Source organism: Leucopleurus acutus, assembly GCF_964270905.1.
Source record: "Leucopleurus acutus genome assembly, chromosome: 11".
NCBI classification, from domain to species: Eukaryota; Metazoa; Chordata; class Mammalia; order Artiodactyla; family Delphinidae; genus Leucopleurus; species Leucopleurus acutus.
This window is the reverse complement of record NC_139152.1, coordinates 38582107-38603034: the sequence shown is the minus strand read 5'-3', so window position 1 is coordinate 38603034 and position 20928 is coordinate 38582107. Positions and strand designations below refer to the sequence as shown.

General features: G+C 37.3%; 1 protein-coding gene across 4 annotated transcripts in view; it reads left to right on the top strand.

Annotated features, from left to right (window-relative positions):
• Nucleotides 1–20928, top strand: part of SLC38A4 (solute carrier family 38 member 4) — a 67316-nt gene that overhangs the window by 26369 nt on the left and 20019 nt on the right. For 2 of the 4 annotated variants that reach the window (XM_082851121.1, XM_082851118.1), the window contains exons 1-6: nt 1922–2046; nt 11332–11561; nt 15890–15980; nt 16489–16604; nt 19597–19670; nt 20135–20227. In XM_082851121.1, coding sequence (XP_082707247.1) covers nt 11443–11561; nt 15890–15980; nt 16489–16604; nt 19597–19670; nt 20135–20227 — 493 coding nt within the window. In that variant the 5' untranslated portion in view covers nt 1922–2046; nt 11332–11442. Of the gene's footprint in view, nt 1–1921; nt 2047–11331; nt 11562–15889; nt 15981–16488; nt 16605–19596; nt 19671–20134; nt 20228–20928 lie in introns of those variants that run through there. The other 2 variants (XM_082851119.1, XM_082851120.1) reach the window with 1 other exon arrangement.

The following is a 20928-nucleotide window of genomic DNA, read 5'->3' as shown; positions in this document are numbered from 1 at the left end:
GTACAGTGATGCTTGAACCAAATCAGAACCTAACAGAATATGTAGTATTTGCATTTTTAAAAAATCAAAAGAGAAGAATCTATTACCAAATATATATGTGAAATCACATTATGATATGATTTTAAGAAATGTTCAGGACATGAAACTATAATGTTTAAGTCTGTATTTTCCTTATGAAAGGAAAGTTACTGTGAGTTTTGTCAAGACCAGACCATACATTTCTTCATTAATTTTTGCATGTCTAAACATGCCAAATATCTAGGGGAAAAATAGTTAAATAACAAAAACGTTCCTAAGTCATTTTAATTCAGCCAACTTTTGTCAATTAGTTTTTGTATGTGTGTATTTGATTTTTGAGTCAATGTTAGGAAAGTTCTGTGATAAGAATTTTGCAATTAGAGGAGGTTCTAAAGAAATATGAAAAGACCCTTCATAGAAGTCTCTTATGTGTACTTTTAATTTTAATCCAACACGCTAATTTGTTATAATTATTTAGTGAACTTGAAGATCAGAATTATATGGAAGCCAAAGCTTAAAATTTTAAGAGAAGTAAAGCTGTAGGTGTTTATACATTTATCTCCACTCTATTTTATATGAAGATATAGTATGAAATGGATTTCCACTATTAAATGGACTTTTACTAGAATACAAGTGTTTCATTTTCTAACAATTAGTGCAGGTTTTTCCTTTCTTAATTTTATACTCATCTGGTAACTTTGCAAACAGAAGGAAATCTTAAGTTGGAAAGATTATAATTAAATGATGGAAGTAATTTGAAAAGGAATAGTCTTTAAACTTATCTGAAATTAAAATTAGTGTATTTATTATCATTTTTCCCCTAGACCATAATAATTTTTATCTGATAAGGCACAAAACTACAAGGTAACTCTGAAAAATAAAGAAGCAGCTAACTAAAAGACAAATGAATGTAAACATACCATGATAAAGTTAATAGACCAAATGGGCACATTTAAAATGGAAAAGAGAAATGGATAACTGGACGTTTTGTTTAATGTTTAATGTCTTGCATCAACTTAAGAATTTTCTACTCAAAGAACAATGTTTAGTCGGGTTTTTTTTTAGAAATAGGGAATTGACACAACTGTTGCAATCTAGCATTCCTTCTGATTGGTTATCGGATAGTTTATCCACGTTATAAATATTAAAAAGGCAAAGAACCCTTAATTCTGGATTGATTTTTAAATTTGTTTTTCTCACCTCACTTTCAGAAATAAGTCTGCTTTATACATTTTCATAACAGAATGAATTATTTGCCAACATCTTTGAACGCTTCCTCTAATACATGGAAAGCCAAGTAGATTTTTTTGAAAGGGAGAAAATGTCTGTTTAGAAATTCTTTAAAAACTCCAAATAATGTTTTGCTTACTCAGCACACTGCCTTTGAAATGGTAGCAGAGGCGGACAGGGCTTATGATTTCCAACCTCACGGCACCTTGAGTAACTTGGTGCTGTTGGGAGTGTCTGTTATTCTATAACATTTCCTCTGAATAAACTCGACAATTCAAAAGAAAACAACTCTTTTGCTATTCAATTAATATCTTCTATGCATTCTGATTACAATATTCATTAAGCAGTCTGACTCCGTTATTCTGGTATTATTTTACTTTAACTTAAGTTCATAAACCTGTTGAAAAATTAACATTTTGAGATTTATCAGTCAACCAACCTATAGAATCTTCATACAGAATGACACGAATCAAGAAAATACTTTCAGTAAGTGAGTAGTTTGTTGCATAAAAGCCAAAATTCTAAAAGCAAATAGAAATTGGTGTAACTGATGTTTAATCCAAATGTACAACAGTAAACTGATTTAGCTTCTCTTTTTTTTAAGAGCTGACGCAAGTTGGACAGAGGGAGGTGTTGGGGTGAGAGGTGGTGGTGGTGATTGGCTTGTCTAGTTCACTCCCACTGGTCTTTAAATCATTGTCTAGATCCCCAAAGGTTCACATAAGTCACCTCTGCAACAGGGGTCTGCCATTCCAAACAATTCCGGAAAGATTGCACAGGACTGGATAAATAATTAAGGTAAAGCTGTTTTTACATGAACATTTGCAGTGTTAAAATAATGCTTCCTTTCTTCTTTTTATGGTATTGATTATTTATTACAAATTAAAATGTTTGAAAATACTACTTGGGTAACTTTTTTTTTCTCTTTAAAAAAAGCTCAATTCAATATAATGTCAGACATTGAAATTATTTACCCAGATCCTGATTGCAGTTTTCTTTTGCAGATAAGTTTAGGTGGATAATAGAAAAGGGAAACATTGCAAAACCAGCAGGTAACAAGGATTTAGTTATTTACATTTCCTGAGGAACCAACCTAATTTGTCTTAGGAGGAAGTCTAATGTTTGAGAAGTGCATTCTCAGTGTTATAACATTAAAGGTTTTCTTTATCTTGAAAACAAAAACGCCCACAAAAATGTAGTCTAATCAAAGAAGGAACATCACATCACTGCAGCAGATGTGAAAGGCTAAATGTTTGGGCTGCATCACTGTCAAATGCAAAACAGAAGTTGTGTCTTACCTTGTCTTCTTATGTAACCACTTTAGTGAAGGAGTATTTTTGCAGCAAACTTACTAGAAGAAACTGAGAGATTGAGTAGAATATAAGCAAAGCTTTGGATTTGGAAGGACTGGAATCATTAAAAATTTGAGCTCTATTCCTCAAATTTATTAATCAGATGGGGAGAATTCTTAATGAGTTTAAGTACCCTTGTATTTTGAGCTTCTTACAGAATGTATGGTGATTATTTTAATTAAATGCACAGGTGATAGCAAAACTGAGTGTTTTATAACTCAGTGAAAAATATTTGAAATGATATATATCATATTCATGGGCAACTTGTTGGATGAAAGAATTTTTATTTTTGATGAACTAAAGAAATTTAGGTATGTTTCCTGTAAAAGATCGCCATTTATTTTACAGACCAAGATCTTCTCTTTGTTGCGATTTATATTTAGATAATGTTTTGTGATTTTCTGGAAAGTCTTTATATTTATACTCCTAGGGAGTATATCAGTAACTTTTAAGTACCGAGAAATGTAGTTTTGAGAGCTAAACCGTTGAGTTTTCTTTAACCATGTTATACAGTGTGCTTTATGGGTTGTTGAAGCTATTATTTTTAATACATGAGTTACTTTAAAGAAAGTAAAAAAATTTATTTTCAGAAGAAAAAAAGTAACTCTGGGGGTGGTCCAGTATCTATTATATAGAATGTAGACATTTTGGAACTTAGTGTGTGCATAATTTATGACAGATTATTAAATATCATGTATTAACATGGATAGAACAAACAGTTCACTATGTTAATTTCATATATGCTACATATTGCTGTTCATTTCTGGAAACAAACTATTGTTTGGGAAAATAGGAACTAAAATTTATGCAGGAATTTCAGATATTTCTTAACATTTAAGATGACTAGAGAATCTATGTCTTTTTCTCAGAGCAGAGCTAGAAAATTTGTAAGCAAAATAATGTATTCAGATTTTATGAATAGTCCTTTATACCTCATCAAGGGCTGCTTTAATTCTTATATTAACAAGCATGTAATATTCTTAGCAAAGGGACAAGACCTCAGCATAAGGTTATTTCTTTTAACTTTTCTAGTTCTCCCTTGATATTGTTTCTAAGCTATGTCTAAGTAGAGGAAGGGAATGAAAAATGCTAAACTATTATCACCAGCAATAGGAAGTAGTCAAGTGAATATGGTTCTGCTATTATGGACAGTTTCTTTTCTAAGACGTACATCAGACTGAATGACAGTGAAAGCTTTTATGGAAGTTAATTTCTGTGAGAAATCATGCCGTAGGCTCATACGCCATCTGAATATCAATGTGTGACTAGAATGGCATTGTTGGGGAAATTGTTTAAGAGAATTTCACATAAAGGTAATTAGGTTTATTTCATTGTCAAACCTATGTTCATTTATCTAAGATATATTTTGGATGTGAATTTAAATCAGTTCCTCGGATGCAAGATAATTTGGCTTTTAGAAGCTGCAGGACGAGCTACTTCCCGCGCACTCAACCAAAGTGTAAACTCTGCCGCCTAAACCTAGATTTCAGAGTATGTTCATCAGAACTGGGCTGGCATGAAAGACAAAACAAATAGCGATAGTGGGAAATGCTAGCTCCTTTTTCACTTTCACTTATCGGGTAAAATAAATGCTTATAAATCATGTTACAAAGAAATGTTATGCATAATGTTTAATAACTAGAAATTGGATACAAGGAATCAGCTATTTAGGACATCTGGCTGGCTTAATAAATATGATGAAACAAAGTCTTCCAAATGGTGATAGTGTGCCAAATACCTTTGTTTCAAGTTTTGATTTTGCACCTTCATGAATGAGTGAAGTAAGATGGCAATACAGAAGACCACTGCACCGGAATATCCAGTCTGTTTCTGCAAAATCTCCTTTGCAGAGAAACTTAACATCATTAGCTAGAAAGGCTAGACTACCAAAAGTTCTGTCAAACCAAATATGATTTCTCTTTTAGAAGAATTTTGAACATTCTTTGTCTAACAAAGCTGTTCTTTCTCTTGGGAACCAGAAGGGAACATTTCTATTTCACTTTGAAATATTAACCTAGAAAGCTATAACAAGAATGTGTACTTGTATCTATAAAGGAGATCATACAAAGTTGCCTTGGTCTTAGGAGAATGTATCAGCAGGCACTGTGCTAGATGATGGGAATATGTATATGTAGTCTACAAACCTGGCCCTGTTCCCACCTTCATGAAATTTTTTACCTATTGGAGGAGACAGTTATTTATCAAATAATCATACAACGAAAAATGTAAGTGTTTTATATATGGTGAAAATAGTATAAGATCAGGTCTCAATTTTTTTATTTGTGAAGGAGTACCTACCTTGCTTAAAATGTTTGTGAGAGTTTGAGAACTGTAAGGTCCTCTAACTGCCTATGGTAAATTATATGCGTGTGTGGATATTCATATGAAATACTATACACATTTGCATGCAGATGTAGGCAGTAATTAAATTCTGATGATTGGGAGAGGGAAGAGGGATTTAAATTTATTGAGGGCTTACTACAAACCACACTTTGCCATGCATAATATCATTTAAACCCTCACACTGCTTTATTCTCATTTTGCATATGGGATGACAGAAAGTCAGAAGTTAGTTAATTTGGTCAGGACTTACAACCAGTTCTATTTATCACCAAAGCCAGATTTTCTGTTCCTGTCTGGGCTTTAGTTCTCTGTAGTAGAGACAACAGCACAGAGGTGGTGTAGCATAGAGTATGCTCAACCCCTCTGGACTTTCATTACCTCATCTGTAAAATGGGAATAAGAACAAAAATAGCACCTACCTCAGTAGGATGCTGTGAGAATTCAATGAGTTGATAGATGTGAAGCCCTTGTAATAATGTCTGACATGTAGTAAGTACCATAAGAGTGTTTGACATTTTCTCTTTTGTTTTTAACCCTGGGATTAGCATTGCTTAATGTGAATGAAATTAATGATGTTCCTATGAATAAGTACAGTGTGAAATAGACTTTAGCTGAAGTCTCCAGGACTGCTGACATGTATACTCCTGTAATCCCCCAGAGGGATTGACTAAGCAAATCATGGCATGCAGGAGGGGGAGATCATTCCAGGCACAGCGACCTGAATGTGCAAATGGCCTGAGGTGGTAGAGAACTTGGGAAGTCCCTGAAATGGAAAGGAGGCCAGAGTAGCTAGTACAGCGAGGTGGGGAGAGTGTGGAAGGAATGAAGCCAGAAGTGGAGGGACCATGTGGAAGCTTGTGGGCATGCTGAGAACCTTAGACTTTATCCTAAGAGTAAAGTGAAGACAATAGAAGGTTTTATGCAATTAAATGACATGACCTAAGTTTTGTTTTTAAAAGATTACTCTGGATGTTGTGTGGAAAATGAATGAGGAGGGAGAAAGTAGGCAAGAAAGGACTCAAGGCATCAATTACAATTGTTGCAATTGACAATGTAAGAAATGATGGTCGCTTGGACAAGACTGACGGTGTAAGAAAGGGAAAGAAGTAGTCTAATTTGAGAAATAATTTGTTTGTAAAATCAACTAGACTTTGGAAAAGACTGGATGTAAGGGATAAACAAAATTATAATAAAAGACTGATATTTCTGATTTGAGGAGCTGGATAAATGGTGACAACATTCTTTGGAGAGGAAATATTGGAAGAAGGGGAACTATCACAAGTTAGATTTTTAGACACATTGAATTTAAACTACCTTTGAGATATGCAAGTGTATATCTGGACACTTGGAACTGGAGATCACAGTAGAGGCCTGGGCCAAAGCTGTGACTTGAGGAATCCTTGGTTTATGAAGCTTTGAGAGTAGATTAAAATAGGGGGCTTATGACCTACCACTGAGGGATTCAAAGAATGAAACTTCAAACAAAATGGTACTTTTTAAATGAACAAAAGTTCTGTAAAATAATAGCAGTGTCAATAACAAATGGAAGTTTTAAGAATTCCTAGAAGCCAGGAAGCAGATAGGGCTGGAAACCCTGTGAAAGAGAAAAGGAACCGGGGTAAACCGGGTAAATGGGCTTTCTCCAGAAGGACCCAGTAGCGGTTCCAAGTTAAGTCAATATATATAAAGAGGAGGCGTGAATCACCAACAACCATTGACCGGGTTTTCACCAAGGAGCCTTGGTGTGGATTCTTGGTCTGTTTGGGCTGCCTCTTTTGCCCAAAGGATAAGGCTGTAATCTAGTCTGAAAGAGAGCCTGAGAACAGACTCTATAATAAATACCAGGGCCTCCACAGCAGGCAAAAAGGGACAACAAGCAGGAATGGAAGCTCCGTCAAAAGGGGAAAATACATCACTGTGTTTTTCTTCCAGAGGCACCTCGCCTACAGTGCCAGCTGTGTCTGTGAGTAGGGTCCTGCGGGTGCTCTGCACACAGACCGGGTGCATAGACCCCACTTACCCGGGACCCACAAGGGAGCAACCCATCAGTGTAATGAGCCTGCAAGATATCACAGAAACCCCAAGGACTAGCTTTCTAAGCTAACCAATATATTCTTCATTCACAAATATGAACAGACAACCTAGGATCGCTAAGAGTTTAAGGAAAACCAGGCATATGGAAGAGAAGGGCCAAGATTAACAAATAGAATAACTCCAGAAAAAAAGACATAATTTAGGGGACAAAAAGAGCTTTTGGAAACTTCTAATCAATAGCCTTAGAAAGGGTTGAGTAAATACTGCATCTGTAAAACAAACAAAAAAAGATGTTATGAAAAGAGAGGAAGAGACTGAACAGATTCTCAGAAATTAAAAACATGAGTGTGAAAAATAATTAGTGGACAGGTTGAAAAATAAAATGGGTGCAGATTAAAAGTAAACAATGTTTTTCTACTCTACTCTTAATACTTTCTTCTGATACCAAAAGTATGGGTTTTTCTCACACTGACAAATTCTCCCACACCAGCTGGGAGTCCTACAGTTCAGTCAGTTCTGACACTATTTCCTGGAATCAACATCAGATCCCACAGGTTAAGGGCTCAGTCCCACAAGATTGCCTCCACTTCAGATGCAATGGCAAGTCCAGACCTCCCGTACTTCTGGCCAGCCGGCTATAAATCAGATTTAATAATTTTTTAGAATTGCTCACAGAACTCAGGAAAACAGTTTACTTACTAGATTACTGGTTTATTATAAAAGGATATAATTCAGGAACTGCCAGATGGCAGAGATGCATAGGACAAAGTATGAAGGGAGGGACCTCAGAGCTTTCATGCCCTTGCCTGGTGTTCCACCCTCCTAGCACCTCCATATGATAACCAATCCAGAAGCTCTCCAAACCCCTTTAGTTAGGATTTTTTTATAGAGGCTTCATTAACTAGGCATGACTGATTAACTCACTGGCCATTAGTGAGTCCGCACCCACTCTCCTCTCCCAGGAAGTTGGAAGTGGGGCTGAAAGCTCCAACTGTCTAATCGCTTGGTTGGTTCCCCTGGCAACCAGCCCCCTCATCCTTAGGGGCTTTACAAAAGTCACTTCATTAAGGTAAACTCAGGTGTGGTTGAAAGGGTCTTGTTATGAATAACAACAACAACAAAAACTCCTTTATCATTCCAGAGCTATTTCAGGAACTGGGGACAAAACCCAAATATTAATTTATTGCATTACTTTTGGAGCTCTGTGTGAGGAATGAGGATGAAGATCAAATGTATATTTATTATTATATCACAATGTCACACAACTGAAGATCAAATTTGTTATTTTGGACATTGAGGAACTATCCCTGAACATTGAGTAATAAAGAGATGGGAAATAAAGAGAAAATCTTGGCAATAGAGATCAAGTGGTCCAATACATGACTAATACAAGTTTTAGAGAGAGGAAAGAGATTTAAAATAGTAGAACATTTTCATGGTCAGAAGAAAGACACAAGCCTTTTCAATGAATGGTCTCTCCACGTGCGGTGTAAGATGAATTTTTAAAACTACTCACATCTAGTTACATACTGGAGAAATTTCAGATTGTGATAAGGATCCTAAAACCCTCCAAAAGAAAAAAAGTCAAAGAAATGAGAATCTGACTCGTCAGTGGAAGCTAGAAGTCAAGAGGCAAATATCTTCAACATAATGAAGGAAAGTGATTTTGAATCTAGAATTCAAACAATCAAAAAAGTTTGAGGGCAAAGTAAAGACGTTTTCCAACATGACACAACTCATAAATTCTGCTTACAAACATGGACCTATTGTGTGAAAAAAAGTTATTCAAGGCAGTATTTCAGCACAATGCAAAATGAATTGAAGAACGGAGATGGCATGGCATTCAAGAAACATTGGCAGCTGAACAAGACCCAGAGGATGGAGGAGGAAGCCGTTCAGAAAGTAAAAGAGCATGGATAATTTGCATTCAAAGTTTTAGTAATATAGGATTATATTTCCTTTATTATGTAGTCAAATATACTGTAGGTTCTTTGGGCATACTATTTACACAATCATAACGTTGTAAATACTGATTATTCATTTTCAGTGTTCAGAAACATCCTTTAGATAAATTATGATTTGTTTTACAGAATAGGATGAAATTATTATGCATCTTAACATTGTAGAAGTATTTAATGAACTGAAACAATTAGGAGGGTGGGGGGAGGAATTAGGAGTATAGAAAGAAGTATGCTAATTTCCTTATCCTTCCTAAGTGTCAGTCTAGAGTTGATAAACCAAGTCAGAGAGGTTTTAGTGAATAATTTAAATTTAGAATGACTAACTTTAAATGAAGAACTAAAAATAGTAACTGTCGTTAGTGATTGCTACTGGGAAGTGAAACTGATACTGTGTGGTGCTGAGAGAAGCCTTTGTACTCAGTTAGTACAAGTTTCTCTTTTTTTTTTTTTTTTTTTTTCCGGGTACGCGGGCCTTTCACTGTTGTGGCCTCTCCCGTTGCGGAGCACAGGCTCCGGACGCGCAGGCTCAGCGGCCATGGCTCACGGACCCAGCCGCTCTGCGGCATGTGGGATCTTCCCAGACCGGGGCACGAACCCGTGTCCCCTGCATCGGCAGGCGGACTCTCAACCACTGCACCACCAGGGAAGCCCTCTCTTTTTTTAACTGTATGTGTGTCTTACTTCTATTCTCTCTAGTGCTTTTAACATTTCTCTCTTCATCTTTGATGTTATACACTTACACTACCTCATATTAATGAATATATTCATTTTTCTTCCTCTTGCTTGAAGTACTGTGTCTTTTTTTAAATCCTGAGACCTACTATCTTTCTTTAGTTCCCAACAATTCTTTGCCATTATGTCCTTTTGGTCTCTCCCTAGTCTCATAATTTTCTCATATTAGAATAACTATTAGGGTGTGTTTAACCTTCTTTTTCTCATTTTCTTCCCCATGTCTCTTAACTTCTTTATATTTTTCTTTCTTTCTTTGGGATATAATCTGAGTGATTTCCACTGATCTATCTTCCAGTTTCATTACTCTCCCTTCAGCTGAGTTTTTTATATGACTATACATTTTATTTTTAGAATTCTTTTTTGGCTGTTTCTCAAACTAACCTGATTTTTTTTTTTACCATGTTCTTAATCTGTGGATGTTATTTCTTATTTTGAATCTTTTATTACTTTTTATTATATTAATTCTAAAGTCCATTTTAAGTTACTTTGCAGTTTGTAGTCACTCGGGTATGAACCTTATTATTTCTTGTGCCTGCTGACACTCCTAATGAGTTTCCATGTGTGATTTGTAACTTTTGTGATTTGGGGTGTGAACTCATGTTGAGTGTGAGTTGTCTTTCACAGATGTGCTGCTGCAGCACTGGATTGTGGAGGCCTTCTCATGTGGCTGTTTCATATTTGTCAGGGGATTTGTGGATTCCATGAATTCTGGAGCAATTTTTATGTTAGTTTCTCTACTCAGGATTTCCTTACCAAATGGGTAGTGCATGTTTCAGAACCACACATTCCAAGAGTAATAGTGTTTCTCCCAATATAACGATTCAACAAGAATTTCAATAGTAAAAATTTCAGAACATTACCATTAATGGGTTCGTAGCATCTTTTAACACAGTGCCAGTCCATCCCTTTTCACTTTACAGTTGAGGAAAATGAGGTCAAAAAGTTAAATAACTTGTGCTGAAATCCAATAAATTAAAGGCAGAGCAGAGCCTAAAAGCTGGACCCTTTTCTTGTTAAAGTGCATTTCAACTCTATATAAATGGTGACTGAGGCTGATTCAAAGATAAACCTGTACTTGCTTTGGTTACTATTCTTAACTTTGGCTTCATGATCCAAGTGCCTGGAAAGTGGTTCCCTGAGGCTGATCCTACCCTGTGTTGCATGTTAATCAAGCATTTTGGTGGTGTTGATTCTTTCATGCCCAATTAACAAATTAAAGCAGTAATTTTCTGTGTTACTGCTGGTAGAGACACTGGTAGATTCTGCCTTGGCAGATCTTCCTTTATCAACAGTTTACTATTGTCGCCCTTTTAAGTCATGCAATCTGCTTACAAATAGCTAAAGCTTCTTAAAGACTGCTGCCATGTCTTAAGATTTTTTTTTCTTCCTACGGTGACTAGCAAAGCACCTGCCACACATAGGCATTCTATAAATACCTGCTGATTTGGCAGTTTATTAAGAATTTTCCTTTTTCTCTTCCATTTTCTTTTTTTCTTTTTTTGTATTGGGTAATGGAACCTTTGGGGACATGTTTATGTGAAGTTTTTAGGAGTTTACTTCCTTTCCATGTTTTTACAGAGAACATACACAAATAGGTGACTAGTGTTTATTTATCTAATTTAAAGTAAATTATAATGATTTATTTTGTGTTCTGTGTGCAGAACAGAGTGTTCTGAACATAACTCCAAGTAGAAGAGCCTCAAGCTGAAGGTACAGTATCTTGTTTACACTGAAGGAGCCTGTGTGTGGACAAGAAAGCGCTGACAGCTCAAATGGATCCCATGGAACTGAGCAATGTCAACATCGAACCTGATGATGAGAGCATCAGTGGAGAAAGTATTCAAGATAGCTACACCGGGATGGGAAATTTAGAAAAGGCAGCAATGAGCAGGTATGGGGTTAAAATAACCAGGTTCCATGGAAAAATAAGAGACATTTATGGACATGGAAAACAAGTTTTTTGTTGGGAAAAGTTGGATTTATTACCTATTTGAGAGATAACAATGACTTTGATGTTAACACATCAACTCCCTGATCCTGAAGTACACATTATTATATTATTATTGTATGTCAATCTTTGTGTGATTAATTTAGAATTGCAGTTACAGTGTTGTTGTCCCTATTAATAATATAGAATAATTTAAATGATATTAGCCTATCACTTCTGTTACCTTTTGGACTATTCTCTCAGACTCCTCTTCCTCTGACTGCCCTGTAAGTGTTGCTACATCTCCAGAGTTCTGCAGGGATTCTTCTCTGGCTAAAAGTGTCCTGTGAGCAAGCTTATTCACAGCCATCAGGCTTCACCCACTGAACATATGCCATATCTTCCGCCAGTTCCACTTCTATTTCAACTCACAGATGTGTTTACTACACATCTCTACTGGATGACTCATGTGTCTGAATTGCCTCATTGATAAAGTCAAACTTGTAATGTCTAATATTGAACTACTGCCATTCCCTTCAAACTCTGTCCCTCCTCAAGCAAACCCATCTTGGTGAAAGTCATCACTATCATTCAGGAGCTCAATCAAAGGATGTTTGGTGTCAACTTTGACTCATCCTTTCTCCGAAACTGCACATCCAATGTTCGACTATATCTGGTTGGGTCTACCTCATTAATATTTCAAATCTACCCACTTGTCTGTACCTATTCTATTGCCATCTTATTATAGGCCCTCATCATCTGTCACCTGTCTACTAGAACAGCCCTGATTTGTCTTCCCGTCTTATATTTTGCTCTCTTCCAACTAGCCCTGAACATCCCTTGCAAAAGTAATCTTTTACAATTGCAAATTGACTTATGTTCCATCCCTGGGTAAACCCTTTCAGTGGTTCCCCATTAGCTATAGGAGAAAGATTAGACTATACCTACATTGCTTGGCATATAAGGCCTTGCATGATCTGGCCCTCATCTAGCTCTCCTGTCCATCTCTTGCCCTGCTCCCTGTTTGTACCCTCTTTCCTAGCCTTGTCGAGCCACTCAGAGCTCCTGCTCCTTCATTAACTCTGCTCTGTGTGCCTGGAATGCCCTTTTTTTTTAGTATTACCCACTCACCTTCCCCTTTTTCTCTATTGACTGCACTCATCCTTCAAGACTCAGCTCAATGTTAGTTCTCCTGTGAAGCCTTCCCCCAGTTAGAAGTGACCACCCCCTGCTTTGCGTAACCTCTCCCTGTCCAGATGTTCACGATGCCACTACAACATGTTAATGGTACTACCTGGTACATAGTAGCTGCACTACTGTTATTTGATAAGTTTATTAATTTCTCACAAAATATTATATAACACAAATTATGCATGACTTAAGACATTCAGAAGTGAATATTTGACCAAATCTCAGTCTGAAGTAGAGAATATTATCCTCAAACCAAGACATCTTATTGCATTCAAAACATCCAGGAAGGGTGTCGGGAGGAAGCACTGCTCTTCCTCCAAGAAGCCAGCGCAGTAGTAAACGTCAGTGTTGTCGGACAAGAGAGACTCTGGAGATGCAAATATGATGCTTTCTAGTTAGGTGACCCTTGAGGAAGCACAATGTAGTAGAACCTGGGCTTTGGAATCTGCAGAGGAGTTACCTGATCTTGGAGAAGATATTTATCTTCTTTGAGCTTCAGTGGAAAATGCAGAATGGTAAACCAACGCCTACTTTGCTGAGGATTAAGTGAGTGCCTTTGAGATAGATGATACTCTGTAAACTTTTCTTTTTCCTCCTCCACTTCATCACCCTCAGGAAATTGATCAAATCTGAGGGCTCTTTTGTTTCTGAGAAGGATGCACACAGATATGAGCTCTATGGAGGTGGCAGAGCTGAAGGGGACATGGTCCTAAGAACAGTCCTACAGGACATTTGGTTCTCTGAAAGCCGTCATGGAAAGAGCAAGAATGCTTTTGTTAGCTTCAGATAATGTGTTCTGGAACACTTACAGTGACCTAGCTTGTAACTCCTGACTCAAGTGGGTCATCATTTTGCAATTGTATGATCACTTTAAAAAGATGGGTTTTGTTTATGTTTGGATAGATCTCTTAAATGTAAATTTAGAGGGAAGTTCAACATAATACATTTATTTGGAATCATTATACTTATGTTTTCAATATATGCTGGGTTTGGTATTAAATTGAAGACACTGGGGACATTTCTCGTATATTTTATACAATCTTGGCATGTTTTATGACTACAACTCATCTCATGCCAAAATAAGATCATGCAAATGCTTCAAAGGAGAAAGTCTATTTACTTTCACATTTAAACATTTAAACATTACTCATGGACTAAAGGATTCTAACTTATTGATTAAGGTTAAAATAGAACATTGGATGTTCCAGAGTTTAAATCTAGATGACACTTTTGTTTTTATAATCGTTAGGTCCATTTGGGGCTCCAGTTCATTTTATGGTCTCCGTTTCCAACTATGAACATTGTGTACCAGTCTCCACATAGCAAGTATATTAACTACGGACATTAAAATAAAGCACAAAAGGGAGGGGGAGTGCAGAAGTGCAGAGATGGAAGAAGGCAGCATCTGAGGGCATTATACTTCCTTCCAGAAATAGGAGGAAAATGACAGGATATGTTCCTAACTTGTACACCATGAGGTTCAAGAAAATCCACTTCCTGAGTTTTAGAAAAGCACACAAAACTTCATGATTCTGTCTGCTCGTTCTATCTACACTTTATATTGTTCTCTATTCTCAAAAAGTAACCTTGTTATCCTTCTTTCTCATAAGGTATATTCAGAATTAGCTTCTATTATAAGAGACCAATTGTACAGATCTATAATAATTATTTTCCCCTTTTATATTTCTAAGGGTTATTTTAATAAAATACTCTCCAATCATTTTATTTTACTTTCTCATGAAAGAAGTGTCCTAAAATTGCGATCTATCTAATTATAAAGCACTTTTAAGAACTAAGTATACATATTTGAGCATTTCCTGTAATAAAAAGAAAGCCTGTGTGATATTTTGCAGTGTCAAAATGCAGTGGTGGGGCTTCCTTGGTGGGGCTTCCCTGGTGGCGCAGTGGTTGAGAGTCTGCCTGCCAATGCAGGGGACACCGGTTCGTGCCCCGGTCCGCGGAGCGGCTGGGCCCGTGAGCCATGGCCGCTGAGCCTGCGCGTCCGGAGCCTGTGCTCCGCGATGGGAGAGGCCACAACAGTGAGAGGCCCGCGTACTGCAAAAAAAAAAAGAATGCAATGGTGGCAGCTGAACTCATTAGTCAAGCCTTTCGGAAACGTGACTGGTACTAGATCCATATCCTCAAAACCTCTGGCACAGAGCTTCAGGAGCCGACCAGTACTGTCAGGGGATGTGCAGCTTCCAGCCTGTACCAAGCAGACCGCAGTCATAATGTTCCATGGATAGTGACATCTGAAAGTCCTCCCAACTCTTCTACTAATTCATTGGATTTCTTTAATGTTTTTCTTAGTTTCATTCATTGTGTAACAATTCAAGTACATTTTCAGAGTAATTAAACTACACACACTCACACACAACCAAACACAGCACAGAGCTACCATCCAACTCCTTCCCAGCAAGGGATATGTGTATAAAGAGATGGAGCCAAAAAAGAGGAAAATACCAGCTACAGTGCCCTGCCCAGGGCTGCATGGCGCTGTGGGAGACCCTAGACCTGGGATCTGGTGCGTCTGGACACGCTACCTCACTCTTCTGAGCCGTAGTCGCTGCATATTTAGAGCAGAGACATGGAAGTTTCTCTCACAGAGACACTTGAGCATCAAGTGAGATGGGATCACATTGCCAAGGCACTTAATAAATATTTACTGAATTAATAAGATCCTCTGATCATGGTATATTAGCAGTTGAGAAAACTCAGTCACTACTCTGTTCCCTTTCTTTGGGAGGGCTCGAAATGGCAACAAAATTAGCTCTAATTATTCTCTCTCTCTCTCTCTTTTTTTTTTTTTTTTTGCATAGTCAATGTGTGAAGAAGAAATGTGGCTTATAAAAGATCCCAACTAAAAAAATATTTTCTTCCTTCATAACTTTCTCCCTCCCTCCCAAAGTATATTCATAAATGGGGCTCAGTCATTGGTCTGGAAGGAACAGTAGTATGTGGAGGAGAAGAGAAAAACAAGTCTTAAGTGTCTTGTTTTTCCTCTCCTAATTCAGTGACAGATCACCTGAAACATAAGTATAACTCAGAGCATTTACCAGATGTTTTTACTGTCTTCTCTTCCTTTGTGTGTGTGTGTTCAGTCAATTTACTAATGAAGATGCTGAAAGTCAGAAATTTCTGACAAATGGATTTTTGGGGAAAAAGAAGTTGGCAGATTATGACGATGAACATGTAAGTGACTTTCTGCTCTCTGGCAGTAAACAGGACTTGAGGATGTCTGATCTACCTGGGTCTCTGTGCGAAAACAAAGTGACTGAAATTTTCCAAGCCTTGATCAGCACATTCTCTGTTTATTCAGGCCCTTACTGGAATAAGGGCTTGTTTTTCCTGTTCGCCATATGGCTGCATAAATCATTTATGAAATTTATTTGTTTTTTGGAGAAAGCATTCTAACCCAAATGTAATCTGCAATCCTACATGCTTTCCCTTCTTTATGTTACTCAACTTGTATTTTTTATTTTTACTGAGACCCCTGCTTAAATCAAGTACTACATTCCACTGAAAATTATACACTTTTATTGAAGTTGAGTCATGACTTTTATTCACTGTGATTTTATCTTAATCTTCCCTATTGGACGGTAGTCTCCTCCAGTAAAGATAATATAGGATAAGAATAATCCAAAAAAAGGTTCGTCCTTTGGCAAATATTTGCTTATCACAGCATCCCTTTGTCTTCAAGCATCCTGGAACCACCTCCTTTGGAATGTCTTCATTCAATCTGAGTAACGCCATCATGGGCAGTGGAATCCTGGGTCTGTCCTATGCCATGGCCAACACAGGGATCATCCTTTTTATGTAAGTGAATGGACATATCTCCACTTGGTTCAAAGCCCACGCATACCTGGTGCCCTTTCAATTAATCTGAAGTTTGATCTTTGTGAATAGGAATAATCTGAGAAAATATTAACATATTCTCTTCCTTTTAAATAAAACAGCAACAAAAAGTAATCAGAGCAGTCTAATCATCATACTTGTTCAACCAGCCATCCCTAACCAAATGGCAGAAAGTTTATGTGCCCGATCCCCCAAACTGCTGGAACAGCTCTACCAGTCCATAGAAACCACTTCACAAAGTAATTCGTTATAAAATAATTTGGTGTTTAATAGTTAAAAAGATCTTTCCCGGCAGCAAATCTGACTTTATACACACTCTTAGGAAAAACATCCCTTCCCAAACCAGACCTACAGGGTCCTGCATGCCCTGGTCCCATCTCCTGTGCCCCTATATACAAGATATACTGGGCACAGTGACCTTCTCTCCATCCCATGAAGGTGCCATTCCCTCTCACCACAGGTCCTTTGCACGTGATCTTGGAACCTTCTTTCCTTTCCTCTTCAGCTAGTTAACTCCTCATAACTCAGCTCAGCCTCGCCTGAGTTATGCCTTCCCCCAATCTCCATGACTTGGACAAACCACCTTATTAGACACTCATCACAGTGTTAATATTTTAGTGCGGTCTTCTGATTCATTTGGTTAATGTCTCTCTCCCTTGCTAGACTATCATCTCCAAAGGGTTGAGCCCATGTCTGTTTTTACTCACTGCACGTCTGTATCCCCAAGACCTAGAAACAGTGCTTGGCGCGGAGATTTTTGCAGAGTGGCCAAAGTTTATACCTAAACCAACGCACTTTATCCAAACTTGGTCAAATGCTGCCTAGTGGTAGCAGCATCACATAGCCAACCTGGAGGCTGGACACCACATTGTCTGTGACAGACAGCCACAGACATCTGTGCCTGGTATTTTCAAAGACACAGTTGGTGGCAGTGAAATGCTTCACAAGAACAAAGTCTAATGTTAGTCAGGCATCAGTATGAATGCAGATCACAACCCCTAATGCAGTGCTGGAGTCTTAAATAACTGTCTAAGAATGCAACATTTATATTATAAATATATGCTATTTGTGTTCTGAATATCACTTATGGTTAGGTAATCACACAGCTATTTGAGAGCCAAGGATCGGGCTGAACTATAAATATTCATATCGTGTCAGTGCTTTGATTGAACTGTTAGGTGTCGTATTTTTTAGCTGAATGGCTTTTGATATCAGCTTTACTTTTCTAAGCCATGTTTGAAATAAAGTAAGTTTTAAAATTTTTCTGACTCCTAATGGCTAGAGGTACATTCATATGCATAGTTGTACACTTTTATAATGTACAGTATCTCTAAGACAAAAGACTGCCTTCTCCTTACTAATTACACATACCATTAAAATTAATTAGGGGGCTTCCCTGGTGGCGCAGTGGTTGAGAGTCCGCCTGCCGGTGCAGGGGACACAGGTTCATGCCCTGGTCGGGGAAGATCCCATATGCCGCGGAGCGGCTGGGCCCGTGAGCCATGGCCGCTGAGCCTGCGCGTCCGGAGCCTGTGCTCCGCAACGGGAGAGGCCACAGCAGTGAGAGACCCGCGTACTGCAGGAAAAAAAAAAAAAAGAAAGAAACACTCCCCCCAATCCTAGAGTTCATTTTCATGGCAGGAGAATATTCCACTTGTAAAACTGAAAGCCTCATTTCAGGCCTGTAAACATTTAGCAGATTAATTTGGCCAGAACAATTACATAGCTCATGAGGTGTGTTTTGTGTATCCAAGTAGCCCAAACTGGATTCAGCAATCTGCCTCAATTCCCAACAAGTGACACAGGATTTCATTGGTGTTACTTTTAGTATTTTCTGCCAAAGCAGAAAATGTATTTAGAATACAGGGTACGCTTATTATTTTTCCGGGGAACAAAATTATATAATCTGAATTACATAATTCTTTAAAAACAGGTCAATTCATAACGTATATGGAAAAATGTATGAATAAGACATTGATTAGGCAGTTCTGGTGAACATGTTTTGTGAAAAAAAAACAAACAAACAGTACAATAGAGCTAGAAAAGCTATAACATTTGTAACTCGGTCTAAGTCTACATTTGTAACATTGACTTCCCAAGGAATTACCAAAGAATTAGATCAATTGAGGGGAGACTGTTTGGTATGCTCTCATCATATTAAACAAAGGATAAGATTTTTTTTTTTAATTTCAGGTAAAGTTTAGTATTGTACATTAATTTATTATATAGATGCTTCTATCTACACTCTTTATTTTTGCTGTCCAATTCTTGATTTTTGGAGAAGCATTGATCACTGTATACATAAAGAAATCATATATGCCTGTGGACATGTGGAGGGTCCTGAACCAGAAATGATTTTTTCTGAATACAGCAAAGGTTTTCCTGCACCCTAGACTTACCTTTCTCTGTTTTCTCTATTGCACAGGCGATTGCCAGACCCTCTGGTTCACACATCTGATCACTGTCATCTAATATGCAGACTCAGTAGTAACGGAGCTCAGAATTTGCTTTGACTTCTGTATTTCTAGATTTTAGATTAATGTTTAGTCAGGTCATTGAATAGCCCTTCAATTATAAATGTTCATGGGAATATCACGCAGATATGGTGTACATATACCCATATGCTGAGTAAGTATTTGCTAATTTTGCTATGCATTTAGCATCTAAGTTATAAAACAGATTCTACTATTGGGTAGAATCTAAGACTGAAAAAGGTGCGTTAGGAACTTCCAATAGTATGTTTTGGCCGATAAAATAAAGCCAATTCCAGTTCTGGGACATTTAAGGGCATTGGTGGAGTTCTGAAAAGAATTTTGCAGCTTCCCCCAAATCCACATACTCTTGGAAAGTTAATGATTGAAAAGACCAGTGTAATAATGTATTGTAACATCTAATATTATTACATCTTATTTTTTATAGAAACATTATTGTCTCCTCTCTATTCCCTTCACAGAATCATGCTGCTTGCCGTGGCAATCCTATCTCTCTATTCAGTTCATCTTTTATTAAAGACTGCCAAGGAAGGAGGTATGCCACTCCCTAGACCTAAGACATGCTATTTTGATTCTCATTAAAGCGTATTTCAGCCTTTAGCTCTATACCTATAGGATGGTGTTGGTCAATTTTACATTCCATTTTCTTCTAACCCCAATCACATGGTCTCTCCATGTTTTTAGTTATCTGGGCAAGTGAGACAAGTGAAAGTCAACCTGCTCAGGTTCAAGCCAAATAGAGAAAAAGACTTTTGGTGGATGATAGAAATAACAGTTCTGACTTGCTGCCTGGAGCCAAGATGAATGAAGGCATCGCTTCTTGTTTGGAGAACATTTACCATATTTTGTAATGGCTTTTGAGATTGCGTATTTGGGGTTTGTAATTTCTATATGGTGTTTATTTACATGTTTGAGGCTCCAGTGGAGAATTACATCGAAATATTTTAGTCACTAAGACAGTTTTTTTTTAAACAAGTTTCTTTTCATTTTTGATTATAGGATCTTTAATTTATGAAAAACTAGGTGAAAAGGCATTTGGATGGCCTGGGAAAATCGGAGCTTTTATTTCCATTACAATGCAGAACATTGGAGGTAAGAGGATCTGGCTTTCAACAAACCATTTAAACTTTCTAAAAAGATGTTCAAGAAATAAGAAAACTCAATGGCAATGAACAGGCCCTTTAAATACAGAAAAATAGCTGTTTTATCATTTTTAAATTTCGAAAGTAGAGTTTGCTAAATAGATTTGCTCTTTAATTGTTCCTTAATCCCTCTTTAATTGAAAATAGCAATATCTAAGAAATGAAATACTATATAAAACCCTACCAAATAAATTCTAGAATTAAAATATAAAATAAAACCTTTCTTGATTTCAAATGACTTTAATTAGTACTTTTAAAAGTTAAAGCATTAGTGCTTACATCTGTCATTGCCCAAACAGTTGATGTGTCACATGTATGATTGAGTTTATTTCATAAAAGGGAAAATTTAGTATCTGAGGCACATAGCCAAATTTGGGGGTCCTTGAGGCACAGCCTGCACAGAGCCAGCCCACTGTAGAGTATCCCTAGAAATTGTGCTAAGGCAAAAGTCTGGCTAGGCATCGGAAGCATTATAAAGCACAGATTTCTTGTTCTACAGATTCTTTTAATTCCTACTGAATGATCCCTTCCAGAGGAGAGCCGAGAAGTACATTTTTTTAATAGTGTTCCAGATGATATGCATACCCACCAGCTTCACCGGTCCTATTGTGTCTTTGACCCTCAAAAGGCATCTTGACCCATATTTCAGAT